The sequence below is a fragment of the Paraphaeosphaeria sporulosa genome (genome assembly GCF_001642045.1).
Source record: "Paraphaeosphaeria sporulosa strain AP3s5-JAC2a unplaced genomic scaffold CC84scaffold_3, whole genome shotgun sequence".
In the NCBI taxonomy this organism is placed as follows: domain Eukaryota; kingdom Fungi; phylum Ascomycota; class Dothideomycetes; order Pleosporales; family Didymosphaeriaceae; genus Paraphaeosphaeria; species Paraphaeosphaeria sporulosa.
The window spans coordinates 1,782,309-1,809,942 of NW_017253362.1; the positions used below are offsets into that span (position 1 = coordinate 1,782,309).

Genomic DNA, 27,634 nt, shown 5'->3' on the forward strand with positions numbered 1-27,634 from the left:
GTTAGTGGACCAAAGTGCTTCTGTTGACTAACCGCGTACGGACTAACTCAATGGATAATCGGAATGGTGCCCGGTGTCTTGGGGAAGGTTTTCGGCCACTGTGGTGGTCATCCACTGCTCTATTTGCTGGTATGTTTCCTGCTGTAGAGGGACGACTCAAGCCAGATGCAAGTGATATCGTCATGTTGTGGTGCTGCCTGTGTAGGCATTCGCCGCGGCCGCATTGGCTACAGCCTACTCAGCAAACCGTTCCCACGAGGGCTGACACAGAAAGCTGTCGTCTAGAGCAGTCATCGTACAGTTGAAACTTATTCTATAATAAAGTTGTAAAGTTATAGTCTAATAGCATATCCTAAGATTGCACAGCCTCGAAAATCACCAATTTGGACTGTTGGCCATTATGACCCGTCATCTCGAAGGTCCATTGTCAAGGTTGTGACCTGGTAGTACCTCATCGCTGTGCACACCTTCGCAGGACCCAAAAGCCTCCTGCATGTGCGGACCCACCGGCCAATAATGTGTACCCAACGGCATCAATGCTCGTGCATGCCAATGTGTCACCAGCGCTGTCAATGTCCGTAATGGTACCCGCAACTCATATACATCCTCCAAAAGGTCTTTTTTGATCCGCACCTTCACACTGACACTATCATCTGGAACATATTGCTGCAACGATAGATCAGACCTCCACGGCAAGAGATGCAAATTGTACATTTCAGGCTCTTTCGTCTCAGTGCAAAGTAAATCTCGTGCCGAGGCAAGACAGCCCAGCTGTGCTATAGCATATTCGGAACAGAAGAGAAGGCCTTTGATCGACTCCCAAGGGATATTCTTAACGTGGAGGCGCACATGCAGTCCTGGTCATCATGTCTTTTCAGCCTTATGTTGATGTATGGGTGGGGCGGAATATCGAGGTAGTCTAAATTTAGCGCTGCACGTACGAGGGATACAGTGCAGAAACACAGTGAGTCTTCCCAGGCCCGGATGATTTCGACGAAAAGCTCGGCGTCGGAAGTACTGTAGTCGACGGTGATGCGGGATCGATCCTGTCCGTCGCAGAGATCGAGGAGTGAGAAGATTCGGTCTTTTGCAATACTGCAAGATTTCTCACGAAAGAGATGGAGTAAATACATAAAGCGTTGACCATCGAGTGAATCTGCGCTATGCGGTAACACGGATTCGCGAATGATCCCAGGTAACACGTCAAACGCAACTTCTTCATCGCCAGCGGCAAGTATGAGTTTGCGTGCCAGTGTCACTTCTTGTGTGATCCAGGCTCGGCTCCAATATTTGTGCTTGCTGAAAGCGCGAAAACCTCGTTCGGTCCTGCTATAGACATCGTCCATCGAGTAGCTGGGACCCTTGATGAAGTTGGAGACCAGGAAACCGGTTCCGAGCCAGGAAATGACACGCTCTGCATTACGGTAGATGTCGCCCATTTGTCGGACTTAGTGATTTCGTTCTTGGTCACTGTTCTGATCGATGCATACTGCGTCTATCCAGAAAGGAGTAGAAGCATATTTGACCTTGGCTACCTACGCAAGGATAAAAGAAAATCAGCAAACGCGTTGCATCTGTTATTCTAAGGGGGTAGAGGCAGTCTTGTTTGGCCGCTGCGGTCGCTTACATGGTGAAGCTGCCACTATAGACCAGAGAAATTTGCATTACACTTGCCTCGAGGAACTCATATAGGTTCTGGCGTATCGTAAAAACGCCAATGCGTTGAAACTCCGGTTCTTCGATAACAATGCTGTTGCGTGGCTCCTCCGTGGGAGAACCCCAAGTATATGAAAGGCAAGTATACGGTTGGCTTCCCTCGCAGATAAGCATACGCCGCATCCGACACCGGATCAACCCATTGGGAGATCTGTCTGGATAAATCTCAATGAGACGAATTATACGACGCAACTGAGGCAAAGGCGCGTATCTGAATGTAGACACTGCTTTCTCCCCTTGTTTTTCTCTGGCTCTTATCATCGCCGTCCTTTCTGCCTCCGGAAAGTGTTTTTTGAATTCCAGGTATGACCAGCCATTCCAAGGCCAAGGGTTCAAGTCGCCTGTGTCGACCTTGCGCTTCTTATTGTACTCAGGAGTGGCTTTTGGCTGCGCAAAAGCCATCGATGCCCGTGAACACGAATAATATTGGCGCGACAGAAAACAAAAACGTCAAAACTTGTCCGTCGATACTTGCGAAATACTTGTGTGCTACCTTATTGTGTAGTACGCATGTCTTTTGCCGAAGAAGCGATCGTAACAAGCAGAGGTAAATGAAAGAGTCTTCGAGGACGTAGATCATGCAGGGCCTTTATGTAGTGCAGCCAAGTGCCTTGTCAGGCTGTCCCTGCAGAGGGCAGTGGCGGAGTAGGCGCAGCCATCAAGCCGGAAAGAATGTTGAGCCCACACGGGCCGACCCTGGGGGACTCTTCGCAGCAGGTCCTACCCCGAGTACTCACACTAAACTTCTACACAGAAGGTTTACAAAAATTTCATTCAGTGAGTTACCGCAGCATGAGCTGTGCCAGGGTCCCACTTTCTTGTTTCGAAATATGCACCAGCCTGCGCGCTCCTCGTACTTCGCTTGCGTCCAATTGGATGGAGATCCCACATGCCTTGCGGAATACATTTCGCAGCGTTCAATGGCCATTACAGACCATCGAAGCGTGGCAGAAAGAATAACATAGTGGTTCTGAAGCTGGATCATTACTAAAGCTGTACTACGTAAAGTTTTCATACATGACGCCGTCTACCGAGCATCTACGAAGGTGGATATCGCAATTCTACCTAACCAGAACGCCAACCGCAACACAAACATCAAACAACTCGTACAAGCTGTCTAAGCGGCCGCAGTCGTGGGCTCTTCCTTCTCCTCGTACTTGTCCCAGTTGGCAAGGATGTTGCCAATCTTGGGCGAATTCGTCAACTTGTACACATCCTCAAAGTACTCCTTCGTCAGAGCGAAGGGCTTCGCAGTGACGTTAGGAATATACTTGCCGACAAGCTTCGAGGGGTCGATCGATGTCTTGTGGATTTTCTTGAGCAAGAAGTTACGGAACGGCTTGACACCAGATCGCAAGAAGGTGCTATGGAAGGGCACATCGATACCCTTGAGCGGGATCGTGGCGAAGCCACGCTGGAGGTCGAGCGGCTTGGGCTTGGCTTCTGTTTGCTTGGCACACTCCTGAATGATTTCCACGAGGTGCGCCTTGACATCCTCGATGGACATGCTCTGCATGAGCGCCTGGATGTCGATCTTCTGGGCCTTGAGGTAGTTGGTGACGTTGGTGAGGCAGTCCAGAGCCCGAAGGTCACCAGCGCAGACGTATTGCATATTGGCAATGTTGTAGTTGACAATTTCCAACAGCCATCCAGTCTGCTCGGAGATGTTCTCCACAACGTACTGCAATGCTTGCTCGTTGAACGTCTTCGAGATCCTGCTTGGGTTGACAGCGCACATGGAGTAGTTGGATCGTCCGGTCTCGTCGCGCTCAACAGCGACCTGCATCGTCAGACCACGGTAGAACACAACGGATACTAAGCTCTCAATAGGCATGACCTCAGCGAGAGCGGCGAGTGCGGAGTACTCTCCGAGCGAGTGTCCGGCGAAGGTACTGTCACGCTGCACCAGCCCCTTGGAGCGCATGTCTTCGAACGATGCCTTCTCCATGAGAGTAAGAGCGGGCTGGGTGAACTGGGTCGCGGACAGCAGGCCGGTTGGGGATCGGTAAGTGTACGAAGTGGTGGTTTCATCGATCTCCTTGAAGATCTTCTCCGACTTGACGCTACCATCAGAACCGACAGTCTCGAAGGTCATCGACATATAGTTCTGGCGAATGGCTTTACCAACGGGTCCACCGAAGTGGATGGTCAGCTCCTTCGGGTTGTTCTTGACAATATTGGTGATAGCGAAACCTGGAGAACATTAGAACTGCCATGACCATTCCACAGGGCAGAACTTACCATAGTTGTCCATGAAATGCTTGTCGGCGCGATCCCAGACCTCCTTGGCCACGGGGCTACTGGCATAGAGATCCATACCCATGCCTTGCTCTTGCGAACCTTGACCAGTGAACACGTACGAGGTAGTAGGTTGCTCGACCTCGGCCTCGCCCAAGAGGACCTTGTCTTCGGTCTCTTTGTTGCTGACTTCGATCTTGATAATCTTGCGTCCAGACACCATGCCAGTGTGCTGAAGCTTGACGTCCAAGAGGTCATCAGGCAACACCATGCCCACGAGGTTCACGTGGTAGCTTCTGACACGACCGATGTGGTTCTCAGCGGCCCACGTCTCGACCAGGCTACGAACGGCCGCACTGGAGTACATGCCGTGGGTAATGGTGCCGGGCAGATTGGCGTAGCTCGAGAAGACACGAGATACGTGGATGGGGTTGTAGTCGCCAGACACTCGCGCATATGTCTCGTTGGAAGCAGGAGCCTTCAACGTGAGAGGGGTCTTGCCATTCAGCGGAATTGGGTTCTCGAAGTTGACAGGCTGATCCGTTGCAGATCCGTTACGCTCCAAGTAGTCGAGCACTGGGTTGCCATAAGACGTGCCAGAGGAGTACTCAACAGAGGCAATCTGGATGATCTCCTTGGTGGGGAGCTCAAGCAACACCTCGCCGATGGTCTGAACGTCGGAAAACGCAGTCTTGTTCTTGTACCTAACAAAACTTTCGAGCTTGAAGGTCAAGGTCTTGTTCAGTAGCTCCACGTCTGGTTCATCCATGTTGAACCATTCCTTAGAGCGCAAGATAGCAACATCCTTGCTAGTAGCCAAGTGGAGTTGCATGGGGATCTCCGTCTTCCTCTGGAAGGTGTTCTCGAAGTCATCATACACGCCGCGGTAAAGGAATTGACTGGTGACCTCCATGACAGGAACGCCATCACGGGTGATGGTGCCGCAAACTTCGACCATTTTGCCAGCGTCTTGGTTAAGCACGGCATTGATCTGTGCAGTAGTATCGAGGACATCGCCCTTCTTCAGCGGCTCTGCGCCTGGGAGCATACGGAAGCCGTTGGAGAGATGGACAAGTTTGAGAAGGTCCCCGTCAATAGCCCGTGGAAAAATGGGCTTTGTGATAGCCTTCCAGCCGACCACAATTGCGAAATCCATGGGAGCGAAGATCTCCTTGTTGGGGCGTTCAACGAAAGCCTCACCGGTGTTACCAACAGCGTGCACAAAATCGTTGATGGCCTCGCTGGTGACGGTTGCACGGCCACCGTCAAACTTTGAGGTGACAGATGTCTCGAAGGGGCACGCTTCTTCGCCGAACCAGATCTTATAGTAAAACTCCTTGATTCGGTCGTTGCGGGCCTCCATGACTTCGTGAATAGGAGCGTATCCGTACTCTGGGCGGTAGTGGAACTTGAGCGGCAAGGCAACAGGCTGCTTGAGAGCTGTGCGCTCTTCGAACATGTTAAGAACGATCTCGTCCTTGACCAAGCTGACTTCGATTGTCTTGATATGCTTTCCACCGTTGTGAGGCTCCTTGACAGTGATGACTGTCTTGGCTGGCTCCTTGGGGTTGGCAATCTCGACAATCATGCCGGGCGTGGGAGCAAAAATCCTGGCGACGGGGTTGGTTTGGAATCGCTGTCCCTGAACGAAAATATCGGCGGCAAAGAACGCGTGCCTCCAGGAATAGGTAGCGCCAGCAAGGAGATGCAGCCAGGGCTTTACCGCAGGGAGAACGGAGTTGGGAGCAGCCGAAAGTCGGTACACAATCTTGTTCTCGAGCTGAGATACCGTGAGTCCATCCACCTCGACACCTTCGATGCTTTCGACAGGCTTACTGCCGAAGTACTCGATGACTGGAACCTTTGACTCATCTCCGCCGTACACGTCGCGGAGCAGGTATTGGATGTGGCCATTGTGGACTCCGTCCAAGATCTCCTTTACGGGTTCATCAACCTTAGTGGAGTACTTCACAGCCATTGGGCCTTGCAAGATACAAGTCCTGCCGACGTCTTGGTCAACGACGGCATCCAAGTCCTCGGACTGCCACAGGGAATCCTTCTTGAAGAAGAACTCGAAAGTGTCGTCAAGGACAGGAACAAAGGGCACAGGCTTCTGTCCGCGACGCTGGCAAAGCAGCAGGAAGTGCTGGACGTCCTGGGCGTTGATGAGCTGCTCTGAGGCTTCGGGGTACGCCTTGAAAACCTTCCCGATAGTCTGGTATGGCGTGTTCAGCTCCTCGTACGTTTGGATGAGCGACTCGCTACTGGAGGTGCTGAAGCGCTCCTCGAGACGACGAATAAAGTCGCCTGTCAATCGCTTCAAGCTCTGGTCAATCCAGCGGTCCTGGTGCTTGACGTACATGAGGTCGACCATACGCTGCACAACCTCGGCATAGGTCATGTCCTCAAGGTCGACAGACTCGCCATGCTTGTTGCGACCGAACCAGACCTTCTGGAAGTCGTTGTTCAACTTGGTGATGATGTGCTCGCGCATCTTCTTCAGCTCGGGAATACGCTTGGCCTTGTCCAAGCTGAAGATCTTCTGGTCCATTTCGTGCCAGAACAGCACACCGCGAGTGGCCAACTTGTGGATCGGTTCACCCATCTCAGATCGGACAGTGATGACTCCGCCAGCAGGTCCCTTGTATGTCTTCTCCCAGTCACCATCGTCGAGACCGGGCGCGTCGACGATAGCCTGCTTGGCTGCCTTAGAAGTGTATGCTTCCTTAGCAGTCATCATGCGACTACCAAAAAGGCATCCATCAAACGGCATGGGAGGGTAGCCGAACGCAGTAGACCAGGTACCAGTGAGGTAAGGGTAAGTGTCCTCCGCGCCACCAAATCCGGATCCTGCGACAAGGATGAGGTTGTCGCACTTTCGGATGCGGCTGTACATTTGGAGGATGGGTTGATGGAAATCCTCGAAAGAGTGGTGACCTCCGCCGCGGCCACCGGTCCATTGCAGCAAGACGGGGAATCCAGGGTTCGCCTTGGCAATGTTGATGGTCTGCTGGATAGCCTCGACGGAGCCAGGTTTGAAAGCGATGTGCTTGATGCCTAGGGTCTCAATGTACTCGTTGGCAACTTCGATCGATGGGACACCAGCACCGATGGTCAAACCCTCAATGGGAACACCCTCAGCGCGCAGCTTACCCAGAAGGGGAATCTGCCAAGCCATAGCACGTGGGTTGACATAAATCAAGTTGACTGTGATACCGCGACCAGGCGTGATCGCCTTCTCAACCTTGGTGATCGCAGCAGTCATTGTCTTCTCGTTGTAGTAGCCACCGCCCGCAAGCTCAATCTCGTAGCCAGCGTTCATTGTAGCGGCCACAAAGTCCCAAGGAACTGTGCAGGGCGTCATGCCGGCGACCATGACGGGAGGAAGTCCAAGCATGCGGCTCATCTTGGTGTCGACGTAGGTCTGTCCAGTGGATGTCTTCACTAGACGCGGGCCATGCTCCTTGACCCAGTCAATCGCGTATTTGACAGCATGGTCAAAGTCGCGGTCAAAGATCTCAGGCTTGTATCCGACCTCGGGGTTTTGACCATCAAGTGCGCCCGCTAAGATGACTCGGACACCCGTTCCGTCCTTGTTCCGGTTGGTCAAAACACCCAGACCAGAAATGCCACCAGGGCCGAAGTCGAGAATGTGCGTGGCCCTGGGGAATACGGTAGCCTTCTCCCATTCGACAGAGTCATTCGTGATCATGCGCACGAGCCTCGGAACGACATCGTCTTCTGATGACTCGCGAAGATCTTCACCAGTGTGTGTATCGTACATAGCGATACCGAGGTCACGAGGAGAAATGTGGATATCCTTGAGATCTTCCTCAAGCTGCTTCGCCGCCTCTGCAAGGTAGGGACTGTGGAAGGGGGCAGTGATCGGAAGGAAGCGATTGACAAACCGGACCTTGCGCTCTGTGAAAGGGATTCGTGTCTGGTCCAGGCCAGTAGGAGCCTTGACTTTTCGTAGGCGCAAATTAAGACCGTACAACGAAATAGGAGGGCCCGTGACGACAAAGTTGCGAGCGCTGTTGACCAAAGAGATCGCAATGTGTCTCTCTGGTGGCAAGTGCTGGTTCGTGGCATCGATGTGGTCCTGGACCGCTTTCCGGGAGAGATCGCGGATGGACAACATAGGGGTGGGGGTGCCTTCTCCATTGTCCACGGAGTCTTGCAGCACAGTAGGCGCAAGCGATGTGCGAGGGTAGGCTTGTTGGCTTCGAGATCCAATCCAGAAGAGGATCTCGATGGCCCGCTTGGCGGCCTGCTCGAACGTCTCCCAGTTCTTGGACTCAGCGATGGCTGCAGCGGTCACAACACCCTGAGAATGGCCAGTGACACCGCTCATGCGGCTGCGGAAGTGCCCAGGGTGGCTTCCAAGAACTCTGCAAGTGACAACGTAGTGGGCGAGCTGCGTCAACCCAATCAAGGGAAGACTGACGGGCGCAGAAACGAGGTAATCGGTGTCGGGCTGGGAGTCCCGGTTGTTGAGCCATCGCATTACATCGAGACCCTTGGAGTACAGCTTCTCTGCACGCGGGTCACGCGACAGCGTAAGCAAATGTTGCGCTTCGGCGGCAATGAAGTCCTCAACGAAGGAGGGGTATGCGGTGTAAATCTCGCGCAGCTCATCAAAGTACTCCTCGATGTTGCCCTGGCCGCCGAGAACAGCGTATATGAAAGCATTCTCGTCGGAAGCTTCGCGGAGCAGCGCGGACTCGTGGTACTTGATCGGCCTGTCGGCCGCTGCACGGGCAGCATAGTACGATTGAACCGTGATGAGCTTCTTGTCGGTGATGCCCGGCAGCGTCGCAGCAAGTGCGTGCACCTCATTGCCGCGGAGGAAAGCACGCTCAAACTCCTGGAGGACCAGCTTCAGGACCTCTTCGAAGGTGTCAGGGTCCTCGCCCTCCTCGACCTCCTTGGCGATGAAGCCCAGATACCGAGCCACCAACTCGGGTACTGATGAGGGCTCATCGTCTTGTGCTAGTTCGTCTGTGGGCTCAGGAAGGGTCGCCTTGAACACATCCCGCAATTGCTGAGCATTGTAGTGCAGCGCAACGGGGATGAGCAGCGTGTATTCGAGGGAGCCGTGTGAGAGGACGAGCGGGCGCAGCGACGCCTGCGTGCGAGGCGTCGAAATGCCGGTCTGTGGGCCAGATCCGAACATCTTGGTGGTTCCTTTTACCGGTGAAGCTGGGCGAGTGAGGCCTGCCATGGTGGTCAGTATGTTTTGCGGCCAATTGTGCGAAGTGGCTTTATGTGGGGCAGAGCTTCACGTCTCGAGCTTCAATGCTCACGGGGAGCTCGGGGGGACACGTCTCGCAGCTCGGGCGCTCTTACCGGTGTTCTAGGCAGAAGGAGCGACGGGCACGGTGGTGCGGGAAGGTTTGGATCTGGCGTGGTGAGCTCATGGACTGGGACCAGTGTGTATGCCCGATTGGGAAGAGCTTGCGAGGGCGCTGGAAGGTGCAACTCGCACGCACCGCGGTCCAAGGCAGCCGCGACGGGCTCGGGAGACGTACTAGGTATGAAGAGAAGCAATTGGAAGCCGGCAGAAGTTAATCTCCAGCAACGGTGGGGAATTAGTCGGCGCTGCAATCGGACGACTACAGCTCCCTTGCGACGACAGAGGTGCGGAGGCGGAGCGCAGACAGAAACTGCGGGCGCGGCACTCGCACCAGGGTATAGGTAATCACAAAGAGGGAGCGGTGAGGGCAATTGAGGGAGGGGAGAGGGTCAAGCTCGGGCGGGAGGAGGATGGGGTGGGTAAATACGACGGCGTGGTTGCTCGTCGACTTTTTTCGAGGTGTCGCTCGCTCAGGGTCGGCTTGGGCCCGCTAAGCAGCCGGGGGGTCTGGACGGACGGTTGGGCGTGCAGGATGCGTCTAGAGAATGTAGCGATGCACAGGGACGGCTGGCGTCGCCAACGAGCTGCGTGCTGCAGATTACTCAACGGCGGCGTGCTACGCTCGACTGGCAGGCGCCTGTTGAGCGGCTGCCGCTGCAGGTGTTGACGTCGCCTCGCAAGCCGGGCGCCTTTCCACGCATTCCACCGGGGCCGGATGGTTGTGTGCTGGATACGCTAGTGCTGTGCGATGGGCGGCGGGGGCGCTCTGGCGAAATTTGCGGCCAGTTGAGTGGCCTGCCCGCGCACGGTCCCGGAAGGGCGGGCAGGGGTCGCGATTTTTGAGAGAGGCTTGAATTCCTCAACACGCAGCGTGCTATCTCTCTGCTGTTCCCCGAGAGATAAACAGCCAATGCCGGGTCGCTTCCCTTCCTGAACCTCCCGCACCTGTCGAACCACTTTCCGCATCCAGGCCCAACCGTGGGTCGCCCTCTGAGCTGTGCCAGCTCAAGCTTCCTCAAGCTCTGTCCAGGCTCACCGCAATAATACCGGCACGGTCGCACCCCCGCCGCCTGCCCCTTCCCTTCGTGGACCCTTGAGATACCCATCGCTCTTTTCTTTCCTCTAGATACCCCATTGCGTGTCGAGCGCTCTCACACCTCCTCTTCTCCCCTCCCTCCGCCTAGACCCCTCCCGCCGCCGCCATGCGTCCCGAGGTCGAGCAAGAGCTCTCGCACACGCTGCTCATCGAGCTGCTCGCATACCAATTCGCCTCGCCCGTGAGGTGGATCGAGACGCAGGATGTCGTCCTCGGCGAGAAGACGACGGAGCGCATCGTCGAGGTCGGCCCTGCCGACACGCTGGGTGTCATGGCGAAGCGAACCCTCGCCTCCAAGTACGAAGCACACGACGCCGCCCTCTCGGTGCAACGCCAGATCCTGTGCTACAACAAGGACGCGAAGGACATCTACTACGATGTGGACCCTGTAGAAGACGAGCCAGAGCCCGCCGCGCCCAGCGGAGATGCTCCAGCTGCGTCTTCGTCAGCGCCCACCGCCGCCGCGCCTGCTGCAGCACCCCCACCACCTAGCGCAGGTCCCGCAGCACAGGTCCCGGATGCCCCAGTCACGGCAACCGACATCCTGCGGGCGCTCGTTGCTCAGAAGCTGAAGAAGCCTCTGGCCGACGTTCCCCTCAGCAAGGCGATCAAAGATCTTGTTGGAGGTAAGAAAAAACGACGCCATTGGCCGCAACTCGATGCTAACAGATGTTAAGGCAAGTCCACCCTACAGAATGAGATCCTCGGAGACTTGGGCAAGGAGTTTGGCTCAACACCTGAGAAGCCGGAAGACACACCCTTGGACGAGTTAGGTGCCGCGATGCAGGCGACCTTCAATGGTCAGCTTGGCAAGCAGTCCTCCTCGCTCATTGCCCGCCTGGTGTCATCTAAGATGCCTGGTGGCTTCAACATCACATCAGTCCGCAAGCACCTCGAGACCCGGTGGGGTTTGGCACAAGGACGCCAGGACGGTGTTCTGCTGCTTGCGCTCACAAATGAGCCCGCTGCCCGTCTTGGATCGGAGAACGACGCGAAAGCGTGGTTGGACGACATTTCGAACAAATACGCGGCACAGGCTGGCATTAGCCTCTCTGCTCCGGCAGCAGGTGGCGATGCCGGTGGTGCGGCAGGAGGCATGATGATGGACCCCGCTGCCATCGATGCTCTCACCAAGGACCAGCGCCAATTGTTCAAGCAACAGCTCGAGCTCTTCGCGCGTTATCTGAAGATGGACCTGCGCGCCGGCGACAAGGCATTCCTCGACTCCCAGAAGGCCTCTTCTGCACTCCAAGCGCAGCTGGACCTCTGGACTGCCGAGCACGGAGACTTCTATGCTTCTGGCATTGAGCCCCAATTCACACCGCTCAAGGCTCGTGTTTACGACTCGTCGTGGAACTGGGCCCGCCAGGATGCCCTCAGCATGTACTATGATATCATCTTTGGCCGGCTCAAGGCCGTCGATCGCGAGATTGTCAGCCGCTGTATCCAGATCATGAACCGCTCAAATCCTTTGCTGCTCGACTTCATGCAATACCACATCGACCACTGCCCAACGGAACGTGGCGAGACATACGAGCTTGCCAAGGAGCTCGGTCAGCAGCTCATCGAAAACTGCAAGGATGTTCTCAACGAAGCCCCCGTGTTCAAGGATGTTGCTGTACCTACTGGCCCCCACTTGGAGATTGATGCCAAGGGTGGCATGAACTACGCCGAGGTACAAAGGCCAAGCGTACGCAAGCTGGAGCATTACGTCAAGGAGATGGCTGAAGGCGGCAAGTTGTCCGAATATGGCAACCGCACCAAGGTCCAGAATGACCTGCAGCGTATCTACAAGCTCATCAAGCAACAGCACAAGCTTTCCAAGTCGTCGCAGCTGCAGATCAAGAGCTTATACAGCAACGTCATCCGTTCCTTGTCGATGAACGAAGGCCAGATCATTCCCAATGAGAACGGCAAGGCTATCAACGGCAAGAAGGGTCGCAATGGTCGTGTGCATGCTCCTTCGAAGCAGGGCAAGGTCGAGACAGTCCCATTCCTTCACTTGAAGAGGAAGGACGACCATGGCTGGGAGTACAGCAAGAAGCTCACAGGCGTCTACCTCGACTGCCTTGAAAGTGCTGCCAAGGACGGTGTCACCTTCCAGGGCAAATACGCTTTGATGACTGGTGCTGGTGCTGGGTCCATCGGTGCAGAGGTCCTCCAGGGCTTGATCAGCGGTGGCGCCCACGTCGTCGTGACCACTTCGCGCTTCTCTCGTGAAGTCAACGAGTACTACCAGTCCATGTACACTCGCTATGGTGCTCGTGGCTCTCAGCTTATCGTAGTTCCCTTCAACCAGGGCAGCAAGCAGGATGTTGAGGCCCTGGTCGACTACATCTTCGATGCCAAGAATGGTCTCGGATGGGATCTCGACTACATTGTTCCTTTCGCTGCCATCTCGGAGAATGGACGCGAGATTGACGGCTTGGATTCCAAATCTGAACTTGCTCACCGCATCATGTTGACCAACCTGCTTCGTCTGCTCGGTGCTGTCAAGACTCAGAAGGCCGCATACGGTTACGAGACAAGACCGGCACAAGTTATCCTCCCTCTTTCGCCCAACCACGGAACCTTCGGCAACGACGGTTTGTACGCCGAGTCCAAGATTGCCTTGGAAACCCTCTTCAGCAGGTGGCACTCTGAAAGCTGGGGCAGCTTCCTCACCATCTGCGGAGCCATCATTGGCTGGACCCGTGGTACCGGACTGATGGCCGGTAACAACATCGTCGCTGAGGGTGTGGAGAAGTACGGTGTCCGCACCTTCAGCCAGCAGGAGATGGCCTTCAACTTGCTCGGCCTGATGGCGCCTCCCATTGTAAACCTTTGCCAGATTGAGCCTGTTTGGGCTGATCTGAACGGAGGTTTCCAATACATTCCTAACCTCAAGGACCTCATGACTGATCTCCGCAAAGAGTACACAGAGACCAGTGAGGTTCGCAAGGCCGTCATCAAGGAGAATGCCATTGAGAACAAGATCGTCAACGGCGAGGCCAGCGAAGCGCTGTACAAGAAGGCCACCGTCGAACCGAGAGCCAACATCAAGTACGACTTCCCTAAGCTTCCTGATTGGGAGAGCGAAGTAAAGCCTCTCAACGAAGACCTCAAGGGAATGGTCGATCTCGAGAAGGTGGTTGTCGTAACCGGTTTCGCTGAGATTGGTCCCTGGGGTAATTCCAGGACGCGATGGGAGATGGAAGCGTACGGCGAGTTCTCCCTCGAGGGCTGTGTCGAGATGGCCTGGATGACTGGTCTCATCAAGAACCACAACGGCCCGCTCAAGGGCAAGAGCTACTCTGGTTGGGTGGATGCCAAGACTGGAGAGCCAGTCGATGACAAGGACATCAAGTCCAAGTACGAGAAGCACATCCTTGAGCACTCGGGTATCCGTCTCATTGAACCTGAGCTCTTCCATGGATATGACCCCACCAAGAAGCAGCTTCTCCAGGAGATCCAAGTCGAAGAGGATCTTGATCCTTTTGAGGCTTCCAAGGAGAATGCTGACGAGTTCAAGCGACAGCACGGTGACAAGGTAGAGATCTTCGAGATCCCGGATTCTGGAGAGTACACTGTCCGCTTAAAAAAGGGTGCGACGTTGTTGATCCCCAAGGCGCTCCGCTTCGACCGCCTTGTTGCTGGCCAGGTCCCCACTGGCTGGAACGCGAAGATATATGGTATCCCAGACGACATCATTTCCCAAGTCGACCCTGTGACGCTTTATGTTCTCGTCTCCACGGCTGAGTGTCTGCTCTCCAGCGGTATTACCGACCCGTACGAGTTCTACAAGTACGTCCACTTGTCTGAAGTTGGCAACTGTATTGGTTCCGGTATCGGTGGTACGACCGCCCTTCGTGGCATGTACAAGGACCGCTTCCTCGACAAGCCTGTTCAGAAGGACATTCTGCAGGAGTCGTTCATCAACACGATGAGTGCATGGATCAACATGTTACTCATGTCGTCCACTGGACCTATCAAGACTCCAGTCGGTGCTTGCGCCACTGCCGTAGAGTCCATCGATATTGGATACGACACTATTGTTGAAGGCAAGGCTCGTGTCTGCTTTGTTGGTGGTTTCGATGACTTCCAAGAGGAAGGGTCTTACGAATTCGCCAACATGAAGGCCACGAGCAACGCTGAAGACGAATTTGCTCACGGTCGCACACCTCAGGAAATGTCTCGTCCGACTACGACCACCCGAAACGGCTTCATGGAGTCTCAGGGCTGCGGTATGCAAGTGATCATGGACGCTCGCCTTGCCATCGACATGGGAGTTCCTATCTACGGTGTCCTTGGTTTCACTGCCACGGCCACTGACAAGATCGGACGTTCGGTTCCTGCTCCCGGTAAGGGTGTGTTGACCACTGCTCGTGAGGTGCCCTCCAAGTTCCCGTCGCCCCTGCTGGACATCAAGTACCGAAAGAGACAGATGGATCTCCGCCGGAAGCAGATCAAGCAATGGCAGGAATCCGAGTTGATGTACCTCCAGGAGGAAGTGGCCGCGATGAAGGATGCTGCTGAGAGCTTCGATGAGTCAGAGTATTTGCAGGAGCGTGCTGCTCACATTGAGCGTGAAGCCAAGCGACAAGAAAAGGATGCCCTCAACAGCCTCGGAAACAACTTCTGGAAACAGGACTCCCGCATTGCTCCTCTCCGTGGTGCCCTTGCTACTTGGGGTCTCACTATTGATGACCTCGACGTTGCCTCTTTCCACGGTACTTCCACCGTCGCCAATGACAAGAACGAGTCGGATGTCATTTGCCAGCAAATGCGCCACCTCGGTCGGTCAAAGGGCAATGCGCTTTTGGGTATCTTCCAGAAGTATCTCACCGGTCATCCCAAGGGTGCTGCAGGTGCATGGATGTTCAACGGCTGCTTGCAAGTCCTCAACTCAGGTCTTGTACCGGGCAATCGCAACGCAGACAATGTCGACAAGATCATGGAAAAATTCGACTACATTGTCTATCCATCCCGGACTATTCAGACAGACGGTATCAAGGCCTTTTCAGTCACGTCTTTCGGTTTCGGTCAGAAGGGTGCCCAGGCGATTGGTATCCACCCGAAGTACCTGTATGCTGCGCTTGACCACAATGAGTTTGCGACCTACAAGGCCAAGGTGGAAGCTCGTCAGAAGACTGCTTACCGTTACTTCCACGATGCCCTCATCAACAACACCATGTTCCGTGCCAAGGACAAGTCGCCCTACGAGGAGGAGAGGATGCAGGAGGTCTTCCTCAACCCCAGGGCGCGTGTCACCGTCGACCAGAAGACGAAGAAGTACACCTTCCCCAAGAACCTCGACACGGGTGCACTCAAGAAGGACGCAAAGGCACAGGAGACACAGAAAATGCTCGAGTCAATCACTCAAGCATCTGCCTCCGCAAACACCAAGGTCGGTGTCGATGTTGAGCGCATCGATGCTATCAACATCGAAAACGACACCTTCCTGGAGCGAAATTTCACTGCGCAAGAGATCGCGTACTGCCAAAAGGCTGCGAGCCCGCAGTCCAGTTTTGCGGGCAAGTGGTCCGCCAAGGAGGCTGTGTTCAAGTCGCTCGGTGTGAAGGGTCAGGGTGCTGGTGCCGCACTAAAGGACATTGAAATCGTCAACGACGAGAACGGCGCACCAGCTGTTAAGGTAAGTCGTTCCTCCTCATCCTCGTTGCGACATTGTACACATGCTGACTCAATCCCAGCTCTCCGGTAGCGCACAGCAAGAAGCCAAGCGCGTTGGCATGAAGAAGGTCACAATCAGCATTAGCCACTCGGACGACCAAGCCGTCGCTGTCGCTGTTGCTTCCTTCTAGGAGAACCAAGGATTGGCGAGATATCTGGCGAAGCAAGTTTAGACAGGATTAGATCATTGTTTACCTTAATTTCCTGGTATGTTAGCCTGCCTGTGAGTAGAGGCGTAATCGTACTTTTTTTTTTTTGGCGTGGTTGGCTTTTTGGAGCGTCCGTCGTCGCAACGTTGCCTCGGCACGTCTCTCGGGCTGTATGTATGTGTAGTAGATAATTATTGGTAAGCGCGGCGAGCTGCGTGTATATTTTAATGCATCATGTAAAGAATCATTAAGGTGCGGTTCTCGGTAGTGGGGCGTATGCGTATGCGATCGCTTGCGATGCGATGCGTTGTATGCGGCTTCTCTCGCGCTATCGACATCGTGAAGTGGATATGGGCTGGACTTGCAGCTCAACACTGTGGTTGAGAGCAGGGGTGCATGTGCGGTCGGTCGGGTTGAGTCGGGTGGTGGTTCGCGCGGATTCTCGGCCGGTTCGTTCACGGATGTACGGTTCGTATACGGGTTACGGTAGGTTTCGTGGTTGCGATAGTAGAGATCTCGAGTGACATCAGGCTGCGCGCGACGGGAGCCCGGGGGGTATTTAAAGGAATGCAAACTGGCTGATTCAAAATCATGTGTGGGACTGCCGAGGCGGAAAGAAAAAAAAGTCGTGAAGGGCAGGTGGGTGGACGCATGCGTCTGACATGTGAAGATGGGTTATCACGTGAATGTGGGAATTCCCCAGGGACGGAGTGTGCCTGGACTAGGGCGCGAAGAGATAGCGTCGGCGGAGGCTACGGATGGGGACGTTGTCGCTTATCTGACTAGGAGATCGGTGGTACCCAGGAAATTGGGCTGGGTACCCATAGTGGGTGCAAGTGGGATGTCGACGTGAGGGATGTGGTGCAACGCCGCGATTGGGGGCTGATAGCGTGATCGACAGATAAGTGGCTGCTCAAAAGAATGTACCCGACCGCAAGGATGTACAGATTAGCAGGAATGGTACGATTATGTTCCAAGGTTCTCGTGGAGTACCAATACCATGGGTAATTTCAAAAAGATGGGTATGCAGATTGTGGACCTTGATTAAACTTGGTTTGCATGTGCATTGGGCAGCTCTTCGTTGACGATGGCGAAATGTGGAGATAGATTCATCAGGGTTCTGCCAGAGAGTAGGGTGACTGAAATTGTAAACAGGACGTCCGAAATGGGCGGAATAATACGGAGCCGTGAATTATACCTGGAGCCCGACCATGGCACAAGGAGTTGTAACTGAGCAGAGAAAGTTGCCCTACATTATTACTGGCTCGTAACTGACGAACCAGGCAGGGACGCGGTCCACGCGCGTTCCCGTCCTTTTGTTGCTGAATCGACCACTCACTAATTCGTCGAAACTGTCCACATGCTCGCGGAAACCGTCCAGATGCTCCTTAGCGACGGCGTAACTGTTTCTTGAACAACGCCACTCAGGTTCCAGTCTGAAGAATCGAGTCTTGATGGCACTCAATCGCGCCGCAATACGGTCCTCCAACAGCTTCGATCTGCCAAACAAAATGTTGCTACAACATGAACGAAGCCATGAGTCGCGGGCGTCACTCTTTCTCGTTTTGCTCTCAGCGACTGCCCACCATAGTGTGATTCATTTGCGGACAGCAACCCTCTTCCCCATGCCTCGGCGAGGAGAAAGTCTATAAGAGGCCTAACTTTCCTGCTGAGGGCGATAGCAAATGCAGATCTTCCATCTGACAACCGTCTGAATGGGTTTGCGCCGACGTAGAGCAAACTGACCATAGGCCGTGGACATGACACCAGTGATCGAAACACAGTTACGGTGACTTATGAGATGATCACGAATCGGTGTTAGGCTCGATTGTATCCGTACTCTTTATACCGAAATGAGTCTCAAGTCGTCAGTCTTCGTCTGATAGCAATTCGTCTACTAACCCCGGATTCATTCTTGCGAATACTTCCTCGACGTCGGCCCGGTCGAACCTTATATCTGAATTCCTACGACTGATGTGATGGTGAGGATATGAAGAATCAAAACTCTCAAGCGATTCGAATGGAGGCCCGTCGAAAGACGAAGACTCTTCGGTTGCGCAAATCTTCAGTCTGAGCCACTGAATAATCTCGTTGCTCGATAGGTCACCGCTTGTTCGATTGTGGTGGCTCCATTCGAGAACAAAGAGATCTTCGGGATACCACTTCGCAGAGAATGTCTCCCATTCGAGGAATTGATAGATACTTTCCGGGTCCTGGTAGCAAACAGAAGCTTGGCCTATGATGCGGTACTGACCATAATTCGATTCGGGAAACTTGACCACCAGAGCTAAAGCATTCCTTGCGTTTTGCTGTCTTTTGTCACTTATAAGGAGCCAGTTTGACGCCCTGGTTCCCTTGGGCGCAAAAGCGAAGAGCTTTCCGTCCTGGTCATATATTCTGCTGATGGGTTCGCTAGCATCATCCTCCAGACAGAGAAACTTCACACTCGAATATCTAGAAGCGGAGTATTGTTTCATGTTTCGAGCGTGTTGGAGTTTGATGCCGTACCAAACGTTTTTGCTTCGGTTTTTTGACAGCCGTCTTCCGAGCTGGAGAGAGCGCAATGTTGCTATGGATGCACCTCCAATAGATTGGCGCTTGATGCTCGAAAGAGACTGATAGCTTCCACGTCTGGTCTGCATGACGTCTGGTAGTTGAGAATCGGGATATCGTAGAGCCGCAGCCTCCCGCAGCGTATTTTGATCTAGGGATATACCAAAAGTCTCGCGCAAGCGACCGACCCATTCTACGACTGACCCTGTTACTGGAGCGCAGGTGGGATGTTTCCAGTAGATATTATAAATGGCAATTGCGACCTGGAAGCAGTCTCTGCTATAGTCCGGATCTGGTTTTGACTGGCCCGGCCAATCGACGAGTGCTAGGATACCGTACAGCTTATCCCGAGCGTCAGCGCAGGAGAAGTACTGCATATGTTCTAGTACTTCGGACAATCTGCGGGTCCCCCTGACACCTGAAGCAAGAGCAAGACAGCCACGTTGTGGTGCTACTTCCTGTAGCGCCACATTCAGGTCCCGGCAAACTTTCAGTCGTCGAAGGATCCATGGCTGTCTAAAGAGCAGAGACACTGCTAGACGTGTCATAGGATACCAATATGCAACGTATTCGCGTACATTGATCCAGAAGTCCACCAGCATAGTGACTCCGATGAGGTGATCGAAGGAGCGGGTATCCATCCCACAGCAAAACGAAGTCGTCGAGGCCAGTTGCAGCTCCTGAAGGACCCAGACTCTTGAGAAGTACGGCCGTCGCATGAAAGCTATCACAGCTTCAGCCAACCTATGCCGTATCTCGGCATCCATTGCAAAGAAACATTGGACGGAAAGTCGCCGTCCGATCGGAATGGGATTCTCAATCGTCCATAGCTTTGAGCTTCTGTGCCCAGAGTCTACGACCTGCTGGTGTATGCGTGATAGTAGTCGTGAGTGCTCGTCGATAGTACTTATTAGGAATTCGCTGTCAGCTGTATGGTCTCCCACGCAAGCAAATACATGCGTTGCCCTCTCGTAAAGCCGTCCCATCATGGCCACTTGATGAGTCTTTTCTTTTCTGCTCGCTTGGTCGATGCAAAGGGCGTCGATCCAGAAGTATTTGCTCGCTCCAGAGTTATAGGCCTGTCTCATAACGTATTCGCAATTGATCCCTACTTCTGTGTAGCGGCCATTGACAATGATCAATGACGTTGGTCGTGGCTCGCCCCATGTGTATGAGATGGCGTAGTATGACGGTGCAGTCTCTATGGGCCAGGCTAACAGCTGGCAAACAACACTCCTTCCGGGTTCGCCCTCCAGAATCTCAAGGAGTCGTATGTGTGATGTCGAATCAGGAAGAGGCTCGTGCCGAAACTCTTGATATCGAGGTACCTGCTCCATTACTGCCACAGCTATTGATTCATAGAGTCTGAGAGAACGCCTTGATCTTGATCTGATGCGTGAAACGTTGATGGAAAGCAGTAAGCTATTGCTTCATAAAGTTGAACTCCAGGGAGATGTATCGTGAGGTAGCATGATATGCCCGCAGTCGCGCAGAGGGTTTGCACACTGATCTTTAGAGTAGTGAGGATTCAAAGTTACTTTGGTGTCGCATTTTGCGAGGTATGTGGTGAAAGAGAAACCTTATCGAGGCGACAACATATTTGTTCATATATCCGTAGTGGCTGAGCATGTTATGGCTGCGCCTCAATATGTACACGAGGCTAAAGAACTGCTAACAGAGTACGAAAGTAGATGAAGGCGTATCATCAAATCCATCATGTTATCATCCCTACCATAGGTACTATTCATTGGCCTATAATATCCGAGCCTCAGAAATGTTGCGAACTTGCACAGGACTGTGATACACACCGCTTCTGTATACTGAGTTAGGCCTAACCGAGAGCGCCTTCAGCTCCGAGTGTGCATTACCCCGCATCACTATCAACGCTCAAACTCCAGCATCACAACCCCATGAGCCCCCCATTCCTCCTTGTGTTCAGTATTAGAGCTTCGCGGATTTTTCCTGAAAGCCCGCAATGTCACTCAACTCGAGCAGCCGCCCAGGGTGCGGGTTGGCGTGCTGCATCTTAGCACCTGGTCGCCAACGCCACTTGTTCCGTGCCTCATTCTCCAGACAGCCTTCAAGAGAGTCGACAACATATTTCCCGACAACAGGCATCATCTTGAAGCCATGTGCTGACCCTCCTATAGCTAAGTGAAGGCCAGGGTGGTTCGGATGCTTGTCGATCAAGAAGTGCAAGTCGGGCGTGTCAGCATCCCTGACAAGAAAGTGAGCGATATGCTATTGAATCCAGGATACATCATCACTCACCAACATATCCTCGACTCGACCCATTCACGGTGTGCGAGTTCTGGAAAGCATTCTGACAACCATCGTCTCATCTTGTCTTCGATAGGCTTCGGCACTCCATCGCCTTTATTGTCTGATCTGTAGCGCGGGAGTGATACGTTCCTGCCCGCGAAGTTGGTCACAAAGTCCATTGCGCCGAGTTTGAGTATACCGTCCTCCTGCGGTGGGAATATCAATCCGCCTTCCAAGTGAGCAACAATAGGCATCTGCCGATACTTTTTCACCTCCGCAGGAGTACATTTGATGTGTCCAACGGTGTGGCCTTTGGCCACAAGCTGCCCTTTCAGGTCCAATAACGTGGCAGCTGCAGCTCCAGCGGCCAGTATGACCATCTCAGCGAAATAAGTGCTTCCATCAGCGGCCTTTGCACCGATACATCTTCCGTTCTGATCGTACAGGAGCTGAACGACATGGCCTTGAGCTCCGTCAACATATCGGACGCTATTTTCCTGCGCGGCCTGCGCCAACTTTGTCAATCCACCTCGCGCATTCGCCCAACCCGCGGACGGATTCCATACGGTACTCCAGCCGTGCATTTCTCCCGTAATCAGTGGCCATCGGCTCCGAATTTCATCACGGCTCACAGGTTGTGCGACGACAAGACCAAGCTTGCGAGCTGTTTCTGCCGACTGGCGCACAAAGTCCTTGGACTCTTCTGCTGCGCCAAGAAGCCAACCCGTGCGATGATACAAACCCTTGTAAAGGCCATGCGGGTTCCCCCATAGCTTCATAGCTTCAGTCGTAAGCCTAGCATACAGCGGGTCGGCGTAGTCGTTGCGGATAACTTTGTTGATGTCATTCCCAGCTGCTTCTTGGCTAGGAACAGGAAAACGGTCGAGAACAGTGATACTATGGTATGTCTCCGGTTTCAAGGAGAGATGATAGGCTGTTGAGGTTCCGAAGGTGCCCCCACCCACGATGAGTACTGATTTTGGCGAATTGGAGGGCGGCATGGCGGTTTGGTGGCCAAAAGGTATCGGTGGGCAAGAACGTGGCGTTTACTAATTCGATAGAATAGAGGAGAACGGTATACAAGCCCAAGGTGTGTTTGCCCAAGGTTACATATTGTGGATTGAGGAACGGAGATCTCCGCAGGATTGGGGCTACCGAGCATCGGAGCAAAGCGGCCATATGCCGATCAGATCAACTCCTGCAACGTCTTAACGATTTCGAGCAGATAGCGCCAGTCTGCGTTGGTTTTCTCCGCATGATATGGAAAACCATCACCGAGATAGCACTATCACTCGGGAATGCGCCGAAGGAAGTTGGACACGATAAGTCGGCCGAGATGGTCAAAGATATGCCTGCAATTATGCTTGGAAATCGCAGCTGTATTCACGAGTTTACCATAGTACAGCCTCATTTGCAGGCCCAACCTCGGGTCCTCTCGGGAAAACTGCCGTGTCTACCGAAACCGGGATACTTAAGAGTTAGACATCTTGTCGCTGAGTGTCACCGGTTATCTGACATCCCAGTGCATAGAGGTCTGGCGTGATTGCTGTCCAATTCTTCGACTCAGACTCTGCGATTCTGTGACAAAAATGAAAGAGTCCGAGAAAGCACCAGAGTGTGAAGCAACGTCACTACCCTTCCCGAACCCGAAGAATGGCACCGTTGAGGATGTTCCCAACCATGGAGAGTTTCGCCGCTCGTTCACTCCCCGACAGATTCACGTGTTATCCCTAGGTGGACAGATTGGCGCAGGGCTCTTCATCTCCACAGGCACGAATCTGCTCAACGGAGGCCCAGGGTCACTAGTGCTAGGATTCATTGTCGTCTGCACGTGTGTCTGGGGTATGCTGCAGACCGTATCAGAGATTTCAATAGCCTTCCCTGTCTCCGGTAATTTCATCGAGTATGCAGACCGCTTTGTGGATCCAGCTCTGTCGTTTGCTGCTGGTCTATCCATGTGGCTAGGATGGACAGCGATTGTAGCTGCTGAAGCGACCTTCTTCTCTGTCATTGTCAACTACTGGGCTCAGAACAGAGTCCACGATGCTGTGTGGTGTAAGTACCGCTTATCTTCCTTCCAAATGATCTGCGATTGATAGGCTGATACTCGCAGATACTGTCTTCCTCCTCGTCATGATGATCATGTTCATGTTGCCGAGTGTTTGGTTTGGTTGGTTTGAGTATTGTGCTGCAATTCTCAAAATCATTGCGCTCCTCATATTCGTCTTCGCTGGTTTCGCCATGGTCCTTGGTGCTGGCCCGAAAGGCTACCTTCATCATGGTGATGGATGGAAAGAAGATCCTTTCAAAAACGGCTTCAAAGGCTTCGCCAGTTCCGTTCTGCTCGCCGTACTCGCCATTGGTGGTAAGATCTCATCTTCGATGCCGGTTGCCGGCTTATTCCATTGAATCAGTACTGATGATCTGCTAGATAATTCTTTTACTGGCTTCCTTGCCGGCGAGGCCAAGTCTCCGCGATATTCGGTCGGACACGCCGCATTTCTAATCCCTATTCGCGTGACTACGATATATCTCGTCTGTATAATATTCATCAGTATCCTCGTTTCGGCCGACTCCCCGTCTCTCTACGGGTCCTCTGGCGTTGCCGCGTCTCCATTCGTCATCGCTCTCAACGAAGCTGGCATCACCGGTCTTCCCGATTTTCTCAACTGCGTCATTTTGGTTGCCGTGGCATCCATTGGGGCGGAGTCCATATTTATTGCGTCCCGCATGCTGCGCTTCATGTCGCACCAAAATCTGATTCCGCAGTGGGTAGCGCAAGTGGATTCGAAAGGGCGACCACGATGGGCCATAGCTATCACTCTGGTTGCAGCCATTGCCTTAACGTACTGCAATCTGAGTGCTGGCGGTATCGAAGTCTTCACTTGGCTGGCGCAAATTGCGAGTACTGGTTACTTTATGGTCTGGGTGGTTGTGGCTATCATCAGCTTCCGCTTCCGCGCCGCACTCAACGCGCAGAACGACCCGCTGTTCAAGGAACCGTACGCATGGAAGTGTACTCTCTGGCCGATGCCACCGATCTTGCTTCTTACTTGCTGTTCTTTGTATACAGCGTGCTCATTCTATCTCGGCTTGTACCCGATCGTAAGTCAAAGATCTCGTGCTACTTCAGTACGGAATGCTAACGAATCATAGAGCGCGACGTCCCCGTCAGCATACTCGTTCTTCCAGTACATGATCGGCTTACTTCTTATCGTCTTCTCTGGTATTGGATATAAGATTGTCTTCCGCACGAAATTGAGGAATCCGGCGAAAGTGGACCTGCATACGGGTCGGCGGACGCTGACTGAAGAGGAGATCTTTGCACTTGATGCTTACTATTCGCAGTCAAAGGCGAAGAGGTTTTATAGTTTCGTCCAGCTATGGTGAAAGTGGTGAATGATCCCACCATAGCGCTATGAGCACTCGAGGGCTGCGGACGTGCATCGTAGCGACGAATCGCGACCTCGGCCTCTTCTCTCTAGCTAAATAAATTTGGTCCCCAAATAATCGGGTTATGATTCTGCCTCTTGAAACTTGCAAGCAGTTCTTCGCTCTCTTATGGAAATTCACCACATGATCGAGCCGCTATATGGTCCCAGGATTGGGACAAACAATCTTCGAAACCCAAACTCGCTTATTTTGTATCGCTTCGTTCCTTCAACTTGACAATCAAAGGACCTCTCTCGATCAACACGTAAACCCTCTGCTGCTCCCATTCGACTGTCTTCTTGACTAGCTCAAAGTCAAAAGACCACAGCATTCGTGCTAAGATCAGTCGAATTTCTGCCCATGCTAGATGCATTCCGATACATTTCCTTGGCCCTTCACCGAACGGATGAAGCGCATCGCGGCGATCGTTGACAAACGGAGAGTTCCCGTCCATGGCACCTGGAAGCCATCGTTCGGGGTGGAACGATATGGCATCGTGCCACAAGTTTGGGTCGCGATTTACTGCCCATGGAAGGATGAACACACTCGTCTGAGGCTTGTCAGGTATCACGAATGCAAAGTGAGCTAGGGACACTTACTTTACCGGCAATCCATGTTCCACAAGCCATATCTCCGTCCTTTGGAACTACTCGCGGGAGAGTGAATGGTGTCGCGGTGCATAGTCGCATAGCTTCGTTCAAACAAGCGTTTAAGTACGGTAGGTTCTTGAGAGCGTCCAAGGTGATATCTCCTTCTTTCTTCAGTTCCCCTCTTACCTCACCAACTAGTTTTCCGTATGCCTCAGGGTGAGTCAGCAATTGTGTCATGACTCCTGACAAAGTGGTAGCTGTCGTCTCACTTCCTGCCAACGTCAAGGTTTGGAATGTGGCCTGCACTTCACCGGGCGTCATTGCACCCTTTTCGTTCCCAGCAATAACATAGCTCATGATGTCTGGGCGAGCAACCTCCCATTGCATGCGGCGATTGACCCTATCGATGACCGCTGTGCCATACTTCTTTTGGTTCTCATTCATCATATGAGGGAAGACCCACTTCTTGAATACATATTCCAGCTTAGGGAAAAGTCGTATACCCAGGACCATTGAGTGTGACTTGATACTTTCACAGATCAAAGCGACGAAAGGATGATAATTGGATGTTTGGAGGCAGTCGAATGTCTCGCCGAACGCAATGTCGCCAAAGATATCAAAAGCAGTGAAGTTGAACCACGGGATGATATCGAATGAGTCGCCCGTGCCATCCGCTTTCAGAACCCTCTCTTGAAGCCTCTGTATCAAGAGAGCTACGCCTGTCTGGAGCAATGGCTCCTGCTGCTTCAATGCACGAAGTGTGAAAGCCGGTGTCAGGGTCTTGCGAATGCGAGCATGTGTGTCATGTTCAATCGCCGTCGCAATAGACCGAGAAGCAGAAGACATCGATTTCCACCACGTAGGGTCTTTCAGATACGGTTTTCCCCCGCTACTGGAGCGTGCTCCCTGTATGTCTTGCCAAGCATCTGGATGAGCAAAGCTCACCGCGTTTGGCTGGGTGCGGACAACAGGACCGTATCTGCGATGAAGTTTTTCTATGTCCTGCACGGCTGTTCCCGCAATAAATGATCGCGCAAAAGGAATGCGGCTGATAGCCCATAGTTTCGGTCCAGGAATCTTGCTCAGGGGATGGATGTACAGGCTGTAAATGACTGTTGAAGCCCACACCTAGATCTTTTCAGCATGATGGGGTCGCACTTGCCATCGCTTACTGACCAAGGTTGATGAGACTGCAAGAAGAGGGATAGGTCCCAGCAACTCAAGCAAAGGTACGATCATAGTGTGCTCTATCAATATCGTCGTTCCTTTACGTGGACATTAAGGAGATCCAAAACCAGAGGAATAAGTTCGTAGTGTCTCATATTTACATTGGGCACTTATCGCCTACTGCCTGGTTATGCAACCCCGCGTAAGCCTAGGTCACGTTACTTGACGCCAATCACGTTTGGGTGTATCGTCGATATTGAATCTGGATTTATTTGCATATATATCTGGGGCTCCGAATCCCTTCGCATGTTGTACTAGGAGATAGCCACTTCAGTTAGTGATTATTCATGCCCGTGGATAGTCACTTCCTCGTTGCTACTGGCGCCGAGAGCATCAGCGCCACTTGGCGCCTTGGTGCGACGGGTCATAGCGGCAAATGAAGCTCCGCATTGACACTAGAAAGGAAGGTGCCTGTTCTGACAGATATCACCATTTCGTTATACTAGAAAGGGTATTGCGGACTCGCGCGGGTACACTGTATGCAATAACAGCAATTCACCGGGCGTATATACAAATGGACTTCTATTTACGAAGCCCATAAAACATTCCAGCTCAATATTGTTGTATTCAACCCCATGTACCGTTCAGATAGCAATGCTCAGCGCTCTGATAGTTACAATGAACCAAGAGATGCATACACTTCTAGATATTGCCTAGGTTTCCATGGAAGCATGGTCTTAGCCGTACACCTCTTTGAAGCAGTCGCAATGATTACCAGGAAGAAGAAATTGCAATATGGACATCTTGCAACAGCGACACAATGGCGATAATGATGTTCGTTGTGAATGACAAAGGGTTTCACGGAGATGACCTACTTTCACGGCGAGAGCGTTCACGAATGGCAAACTATGCTTGTAAAGCTTTTACAAGAGCAAGACGTCTTAGGTAGTTCGGATAAGAGAATTGACAGCATCAGGAGTATTAATCGTTGCTCACTAATATGCCCAAACAGAGCGTAATAGCTGCGAAATGGTTTGTACTGTACGCAATTATGGATACGCAAAGTGGAATTACTTTATTTTGCGTCCGGTAGTTGTCTCAGCGTCAAAAGACAAGAATGTGTTAGGCAATACCCAGTGCAACTTGAGATGCATCAAATCTCAAAACAGCAAGCAACATGCTACCCTTCAGTTGTCCTTTATGGTAAATTGTATGTCGTTTGTACCTCGATAAGTTATTCCGGAAAACTGAGCAATGCTTCCTGTACCTTGAAGCAGTCAAAACAACCGAGATACTAGTAAGTATACATTTGTCGATAATGTTATATATCTCATAATACACTGAAAACGTACACGAGAGACGGATATTGGCATTGGACGATACACAAGGGCTCTGCACCACATTC

The 27,634-nt window shown here is 52.8% G+C and overlaps 10 protein-coding genes across 10 annotated transcripts; 2 read left to right on the forward strand and 8 right to left on the reverse strand.

The window, feature by feature from the left end:
• Positions 1-611: 611 nt before the first annotated feature.
• On the reverse strand, positions 612-1,936 carry CC84DRAFT_580469 (uncharacterized protein). Its single transcript, XM_018186750.1, has 2 exons — positions 1,675-1,936; positions 612-1,535 (listed from the first exon to the last, which is right to left on the reverse strand). Exon 2 carries the CDS (start codon positions 1,437-1,439, stop codon positions 777-779), a length of 663 nt encoding a protein of 220 aa, XP_018038854.1. The 5' UTR covers positions 1,440-1,535; positions 1,675-1,936; the 3' UTR covers positions 612-776.
• On the reverse strand, positions 1,532-2,278 carry CC84DRAFT_580328 (uncharacterized protein). The gene has a single exon (XM_018186748.1). The coding sequence runs from the start codon at positions 2,116-2,118 to the stop codon at positions 1,624-1,626; it is 495 nt and encodes a 164-aa protein (XP_018038855.1). The 5' UTR covers positions 2,119-2,278; the 3' UTR covers positions 1,532-1,623.
• Positions 2,279-2,737: 459 nt separating this feature from the next.
• CC84DRAFT_1115015 (beta subunit of fatty acid synthase) lies at positions 2,738-9,355 on the reverse strand. Its single transcript, XM_018175416.1, has 2 exons — positions 3,958-9,355; positions 2,738-3,909 (listed from the first exon to the last, which is right to left on the reverse strand). Exons 1-2 carry the CDS (start codon positions 9,176-9,178, stop codon positions 2,834-2,836), a joined length of 6,297 nt encoding a protein of 2,098 aa, XP_018038856.1. The 5' UTR covers positions 9,179-9,355; the 3' UTR covers positions 2,738-2,833.
• Positions 9,356-9,523: 168 nt separating this feature from the next.
• Positions 9,524-10,740, reverse strand: CC84DRAFT_580340 (uncharacterized protein). Its single transcript, XM_018186749.1, has 2 exons — positions 10,197-10,740; positions 9,524-9,894 (listed from the first exon to the last, which is right to left on the reverse strand). Exons 1-2 carry the CDS (start codon positions 10,414-10,416, stop codon positions 9,656-9,658), a joined length of 459 nt encoding a protein of 152 aa, XP_018038857.1. The 5' UTR covers positions 10,417-10,740; the 3' UTR covers positions 9,524-9,655.
• Positions 10,186-16,464, forward strand: CC84DRAFT_1162437 (uncharacterized protein). The gene is made up of 3 exons (XM_018177996.1): positions 10,186-11,032; positions 11,084-16,038; positions 16,097-16,464. Exons 1-3 carry the CDS (start codon positions 10,513-10,515, stop codon positions 16,205-16,207), a joined length of 5,586 nt encoding a protein of 1,861 aa, XP_018038858.1. The 5' UTR covers positions 10,186-10,512; the 3' UTR covers positions 16,208-16,464.
• A 1,629-nt stretch (positions 16,465-18,093) lies between these two features.
• Positions 18,094-19,545, reverse strand: CC84DRAFT_1214984 (uncharacterized protein; the record flags this gene model as incomplete). The annotated part of the gene is made up of 1 exon (XM_018182687.1): positions 18,094-19,545. The coding sequence occupies one exon, from the start codon at positions 19,543-19,545 to the stop codon at positions 18,094-18,096; it is 1,452 nt and encodes a 483-aa protein (XP_018038859.1).
• Positions 19,546-19,716: 171 nt separating this feature from the next.
• On the reverse strand, positions 19,717-20,115 carry CC84DRAFT_1087293 (HET-domain-containing protein; the record flags this gene model as incomplete). The annotated part of the gene is made up of 1 exon (XM_018174194.1): positions 19,717-20,115. A coding segment is annotated over one exon (399 nt), but the record flags the coding sequence as incomplete, so codon positions are not given.
• Positions 20,116-20,740: 625 nt separating this feature from the next.
• Positions 20,741-22,061, reverse strand: CC84DRAFT_1115025 (putative sarcosine oxidase; the record flags this gene model as incomplete). The annotated part of the gene is made up of 2 exons (XM_018175417.1): positions 21,050-22,061; positions 20,741-20,996 (listed from the first exon to the last, which is right to left on the reverse strand). Coding segments are annotated over exons 1-2 (1,248 nt in total), but the record flags the coding sequence as incomplete, so codon positions are not given.
• Positions 22,062-22,629: 568 nt separating this feature from the next.
• On the forward strand, positions 22,630-24,430 carry CC84DRAFT_1194663 (amino acid permease; the record flags this gene model as incomplete). The annotated part of the gene is made up of 4 exons (XM_018181357.1): positions 22,630-23,095; positions 23,154-23,405; positions 23,472-24,145; positions 24,197-24,430. The coding sequence occupies 4 exons, from the start codon at positions 22,630-22,632 to the stop codon at positions 24,428-24,430; spliced, it is 1,626 nt and encodes a 541-aa protein (XP_018038862.1).
• Positions 24,431-24,677: 247 nt separating this feature from the next.
• Positions 24,678-26,301, reverse strand: CC84DRAFT_1239704 (cytochrome P450; the record flags this gene model as incomplete). Its single annotated transcript, XM_018183985.1, has 3 exons — positions 24,678-25,022; positions 25,072-26,190; positions 26,239-26,301. The coding sequence occupies 3 exons, from the start codon at positions 26,299-26,301 to the stop codon at positions 24,678-24,680; spliced, it is 1,527 nt and encodes a 508-aa protein (XP_018038863.1).
• Between the last annotated feature and the right edge of the window lie 1,333 nt (positions 26,302-27,634).

Coding starts and splice junctions, on each gene's coding strand:
- CC84DRAFT_580340 (XM_018186749.1), bottom strand. CDS start 10,416: ATGGGTATCTCAAGGGTCCACGAAGGGAAGGGGCAGGCGGCGGGGGTG. Junction 9,895..10,196: donor TGTTTATCTCTCGGGGAACA/GCAGAGAGATAG, acceptor TGCAGCACGCAG/CTCGTTGGCGACGCCAGCCG.
- CC84DRAFT_1162437 (XM_018177996.1), top strand. CDS start 10,513: ATGCGTCCCGAGGTCGAGCAAGAGCTCTCGCACACGCTGCTCATCGAG. Junction 11,033..11,083: donor GATCAAAGATCTTGTTGGAG/GTAAGAAAAAAC, acceptor ACAGATGTTAAG/GCAAGTCCACCCTACAGAAT. Junction 16,039..16,096: donor ACGGCGCACCAGCTGTTAAG/GTAAGTCGTTCC, acceptor ACTCAATCCCAG/CTCTCCGGTAGCGCACAGCA.
- CC84DRAFT_1115015 (XM_018175416.1), bottom strand. CDS start 9,178: ATGGCAGGCCTCACTCGCCCAGCTTCACCGGTAAAAGGAACCACCAAG. Junction 3,910..3,957: donor GCATTTCATGGACAACTATG/GTAAGTTCTGCC, acceptor AATGTTCTCCAG/GTTTCGCTATCACCAATATT.
- CC84DRAFT_580328 (XM_018186748.1), bottom strand. CDS start 2,118: ATGGCTTTTGCGCAGCCAAAAGCCACTCCTGAGTACAATAAGAAGCGC.
- CC84DRAFT_580469 (XM_018186750.1), bottom strand. CDS start 1,439: ATGGGCGACATCTACCGTAATGCAGAGCGTGTCATTTCCTGGCTCGGA.